General features: G+C 42.6%; 1 protein-coding gene across 1 annotated transcript in view; it reads left to right on the top strand.

The window, feature by feature from the left end:
- Nucleotides 1-4,860: 4,860 nt before the first annotated feature.
- The window catches only part of LOC101345293 (disintegrin and metalloproteinase domain-containing protein 1a-like), a 3,028-nt gene continuing 2,526 nt past the window's right edge, over nt 4,861-5,362 (top strand). Inside the window, exon 1 of the mRNA XM_004379130.2 lies at nt 4,861-4,918. Within this exon, the coding sequence (XP_004379187.1) occupies nt 4,861-4,918 (58 nt within the window). The remainder of the gene's footprint in view (nt 4,919-5,362) is intronic.

Genomic DNA, 5,362 nt, shown 5'->3' with positions numbered 1-5,362 from the left:
TTTAACTGGCTATGCGAAAGCATTTGACCGTGTGGATCATAACAAATCTTGGATAACACTGTGAAGAACGGGAATTCCAGAACACTTAATTGTGCTCATGCAGAACCTGTACATAGATGAAGAGGCAGTCGTTCGAACAGAACAGGAGGATACTGCATGGTTTAAAGTCAGGAAAGATGCGCATCAGGGTTGTATCTTTGCACCATACTTATTCAATTTGTATGCTAAGTAAATGATCAGAGAAGTTGGACTATATGAAGAAGAATGCAGAAACAGGATTGGAGGAAAACTCATTAACAACCTGTGATATGCTGAGAGCACAACCTTGCTTGCTGAAAGTGAAGAGGACTTGAAGCACTTACTGATGAAGATCAAGGACTACAGCCTTCAATATGTACTGTACCTCAACATAAAGAAAACAAAAACCCTCACAATTAGACCAATAAATAACATCATGATAAACGGAGAAAAGATTGAAGTTGTCAAGGATTTCATTTTACTTAGATCCACAATCAATGCCCATGAAAGCAGCAGTCAAGAAATCAAACAACACATTGCATCGGGCGAATCTGCTGCAAAAGACCTCTTTAGAGTGTTAAAAAGCAAAGATGTCACTTTGAGGACTAAGGTGCCTGTGATGGTTAAGATTGTGTCAACTTGGCTGGGCCATGATTCTCAGTGTTTTAATGTAATCACTCCCATGACTGAATATACTGTGAGTAGCCAATCAGATGAAAGGGAGTCTCCTTGGGGTGTGGCCCGCATCTGTATATAAGCAGACGTTCTGGCTTTTTGCTCTCTCTGGATCCTGCGGCTGCTTCCTGTCGTCTCATCTCCCGTTCTTGGGACTTGAGCTGTCAGCTTATCTGCCGAACCTGGGATTCGTCGATCTGCACAGCCTGTGAGTGGGAGCCCTGCTCTCCGACCTTCCGATCTTAGGCTTGCCAGCTTCTGCAGCTGTGTGACTTGAGAGAGGCCTCTACCCTGATCCACGGACTTGGGACGTTCTAGCCTCTACAATCACATGAGCTGCTTCCTTGATATACTCTCTCTATATATATATATTTATACACTTTACTGGTTTTGCTTCTCTAGAGAACCCAGCCTAAGACAGTGCCCTGACCCAAGCCTAATATGCATGCAAAAGCTGGACAATGAATAAGGAAGACCAAAGAAAAACTGGCACCTTTGAATTATGGTGTTGGTGAAGAATATTTAATATACCATGGACTACCAAAAGAACGAACAAATCTATCTTGGAGAAGTACAGCTGGAATGCTCCTTGGAAGCGAGAATGGCGAGACTTCGTCTCACATACTTTGGACGTGTTATCAGGAGGGATAAGTCCCTGCAAAAGGACATCATGCTTGGTAAATTAGAGGGTCAAAGAAAAAGAGGGAGACCATTGTCATGGATTGAATTGTGTCCCCCAACAGTATATGTCAACTTGGCTAGGTCATGATTCCCAGTATTGTATGATTGTCTACCATTTTATCATCTGATGTGATTTCCCTATGTGTTGTAAACTCTATCACTATGATGTAATAAGATGGATTAGTGGCAGTTATATTGATGAGGTCCAGAAAATTAGATAGTGTCTTAAGCCAATCTCTTTTGAGATATGGAAAGACAGAAGCAAGCAGAGAGACATGGGGACCTCATACCACCAAGAAAGCAGTTCTGGGAGCAGAGAGCATCCTTTGGACCTGAGGTTCCTGCGCTGAAATGCTCCCAGACCAAGGGAAGACTGATACATCACAATGACCTTCCTCCAGAGCCGAAAGAGAGAGAAAGCCTTCCCCTGGAACTGATGCCTTGAATTTGGACTTGTAGCCTACTAGACTGTGAGAATAAATTTCTCTTTGTTAAAAGCCATCCACTTGTGGTATTTCTGTCACACCAGCACTAGATGGCTAAGACAACCCTCAATGAGATGGATTTACACAGTGGCTGCTATGATGGGCTCAAGCACAACAACGATTGTGAGGATGGCACAAGACCTGGCAGTGTTTCATTCTGTTGTACACAGGGTCGCTATGAGTCAGAACCAACCCGAGGGCCCTTAACAACAACAACAACATGTCTTCACAGATAACAGAACAGATAGTGAATTGTGAAGGATTCACACAAATACTACTACAGAACAATGGAAAGGAATGAAGTATGGCTTAACACAATAACATGGAGGAAACTTAAATGTAATGTGGAATAAAAGAAGCCATATATAAAATTGCATTTATATGTATTAATATAAATTAAAAGACAAGTAAAATGGAATTATATGCTTCTGGGATGTGTATAGGATTTGTGATTGGGTACAGCAAATGAAAAGAGCCTGGTGTCACAGTGGTTAAAGCGCGTGGCTGCTAACCAAAAGGTCTGTGGTTTGAACCCACCAGCTGCTCCGTGGGAGAAAGATGTGACAGTCCACTTCTGTAAAGATTTACAGCCTTGGAAACCCTGTGGGGTCACTGTAAGTCAGAATTAACTTGATGGCAGTGGGTTTACAGCACATGAGTGACTTCTGTAGAATCAACCAAAAGTGTTAGTTACTAGATCAGGGTTGTGGTTTTCACAGCTTTTCTTTTTGATAAATATCTCTTTCTCCATTGGATCAACCTTATGGCAACTAGTACTAGTAATAGGGTTGATCCAATGGAGAAAGACATATTTAGATGTAAAATCGAGGTGGGACAACATAGGAGTGATGTCCTTGATAAATTAAAAGTGAAGGGCACTGAAAGGTATGCAAGAATAAAGGCAACTATGATAAATACTTTAACATACACACTCTTGCAGCAACGGTAATAGCAAACAATAATTTATGAGTGAATACATAGGTAGATAACGTGTGCTAAATAGGCATGGGAAGTCATACAGGAGTACATCCCTGTGCATATATAAGTATGGCTGTGGATATTTCTACATATATATTTGTATATGCTGCATGTATATTCATATATATATTTATAATAGAGTACATACAGGGCACAGTTAAGGAAATTTCTTAGTCACGTCATGAGACTGAGTTACTGGGCTTGAGGGCTAAGAACCATAGTCTCAGGGGACATTCACGTCAATTGGCATAACATAGTGCACAGAGATAATGTTCTACATCCTACTTTGGTGAGTCGAGTCTGGGGTCTTAAAAGCTTGCGAGCGGCCATCTAAGATACAACTATTGGTCTCCTCCCCTCTGGAGCAAAGAAGAGTGAAGAAAACCAAGGACTCAAGGAGACAATTAGTCCAATGGACTAATGGCCCATGTGAACCACAGCATCCTCCAGCCTGAGACAAGAAAAACTAGATGGTGCCAAGATACCACTAGTGACTACTCTGACCAGGAACACAATAGTAGGTCCCAGTTAGAGTGGGAGAAAAACGTAGTACAAAATTCAAATTCATAAAAAAGACCAGACTTACTGGTCTGATAGAGACTGGAGGAACCCCTGAGACTATAGCTCTAAGACACCCTTCTAACTTGGAACTGAAGCCACTCCTGGAGATCACCTTCCAGTCAAATAACAGAAAGGCCTATAAATTAAGGAAAGTGCTCCTTAGAGCAATCAACTAGATGAGACCAAATGGGCAACATTTGCCCAAAAGCAAAACTGAGAAGGGAGGGAGGGGAAGGGAAATCAGATGGAAATGAGGAGAATGCTGACATATTGGGGGGATTGCAACCACAGCACAGAACAATTTGTGTATGAATTACTAAACGGGAAACGAATTTGCTATGTAAACTTGCACCTACAGCACAACAAAATGTTCCAAAAAAATAAAAGCAAAGGGAATGCCATGTATAAGTAAAAGGATTGGTCTTATATAGGATCATGGACATTACACTGATTAATATAGAACGAAAATACAGACACAGGTGGATTCATCATGTGGAAGTTCTCTTTTCATTGCTTCTACTTTCCTCAGTGAAAAATGAGGTAAGAACAAATTAGGAAACGAAACCGACCAGTGAAACGTAATAAGAAGTAAATTTTGGGATCATAAATGTGCGATCAGTCAGCATGGTTGAGGGTATTTCTAAACATTTTTAGGTGTTTGAAGAAGTATAAACAAATACCATGTAATAGATGAGACACTACGGCACCCATACCTATCAGTCATTTAATCATTCAGTAAATGATTTTTGTTTATCTGCTCAAAGACAAGCACTCTTCTAGGGCTGGGGATATAAAGATGAACAAACTGAAGTGGTACTAAAAACACGGACGTTATATTCTAACACAGGGAAGACTTTTAGGGTACCTAACCCCGGTGGTGCAATGGTTAAGTGCTCAGCTGCTAAGTGAAAGGAGCCACCAGTGGCTCTGCAGGAAAAAAGACCTGGCAATCTGCTCCCATAAGGATTACAGCCTAGGAGACCCTATGGGACAAATCTACTCTGTCCTATAAGATTGCTATCAGTTAGAATTGACTTGATGGCACACAACAACAACAGTCTTCAACAGACATAATTTTAGGTTATCAGTATGTCAGAACCATCTCTAGGAGCGTATGGGTCTGGGGAAACGAAAAAATGCCAGGAGAGCCCATGGTATGGGCTCTAACGCCTCTATAAGAGGTACTGGCACCTCTCATAGACATTTTTGGATAGTGTTATAAACAGACACACAGAAAAAATTTCATGATGTTAAAGAACACTAGCATGGTCCCTGCCCTGTGGAGCATGACCTCGCTCAGGTCTATCTTGGGGCACAAGCAGCCACCTCACTTGGCTTACCTAACAGACTGGCCTGTGAGATGCACACATCATTACAATGCCTCACTGAGGGAAAACAATGTCCTGGGTTAAGATGGGCCATGGGCTACAGACCAAGAGTTTTAGAAGAGAGGAAATGAGCAATGGATGTGCCCTACAAAGAGATCTCCCAGCCCTCTGGTCTGGAACATTTGGAGTTAGGTGAGCAACGGACGACAGGAGGGGACGGGGGGAGGGGTGTTCCAAGAGGCCTGACTGAGGAAGGCATGGAGATTTTGTTTCCTCTCTCAAGGTACACTCTTGCATTATAGAGTCGGTAGTCTTTCTTCATGATACATCCTTCCATGATGTCAAAAGCAGCTTAGCCAGGGAGCACTGAAGCTAACGCTGTGGAAGGAAGTCACAGAGTAAGGAAACTTTCTGAAGGACAACGGACAGATCAGAAAGACTAGGAAGTGACACAACAAGAGGCTGTAACTCTCAGAGCTAGGCGGCTGCCATCTCTAAGGCAGCCAGCATACATCTGGGGCTACCACCTGAGTCTCCGAGAGTCAGCGTGCCAGGGAGAGCTGCTGATGGACACAGGCCCTGTATCATCCACTGATTCATCTGGACCATGTCAGTGGCAGCCTCAGTGAGAGACTC

The sequence above is a fragment of the Trichechus manatus genome, unplaced genomic scaffold, assembly GCF_000243295.1.
Source record: "Trichechus manatus latirostris isolate Lorelei unplaced genomic scaffold, TriManLat1.0 scaffold00061, whole genome shotgun sequence".
Lineage (NCBI taxonomy): Eukaryota > Metazoa > Chordata > Mammalia > Sirenia > Trichechidae > Trichechus > Trichechus manatus.
The sequence above is the reverse complement of the archived record's forward strand: the minus strand, read 5'-3'. Positions and strand labels throughout refer to the sequence as shown.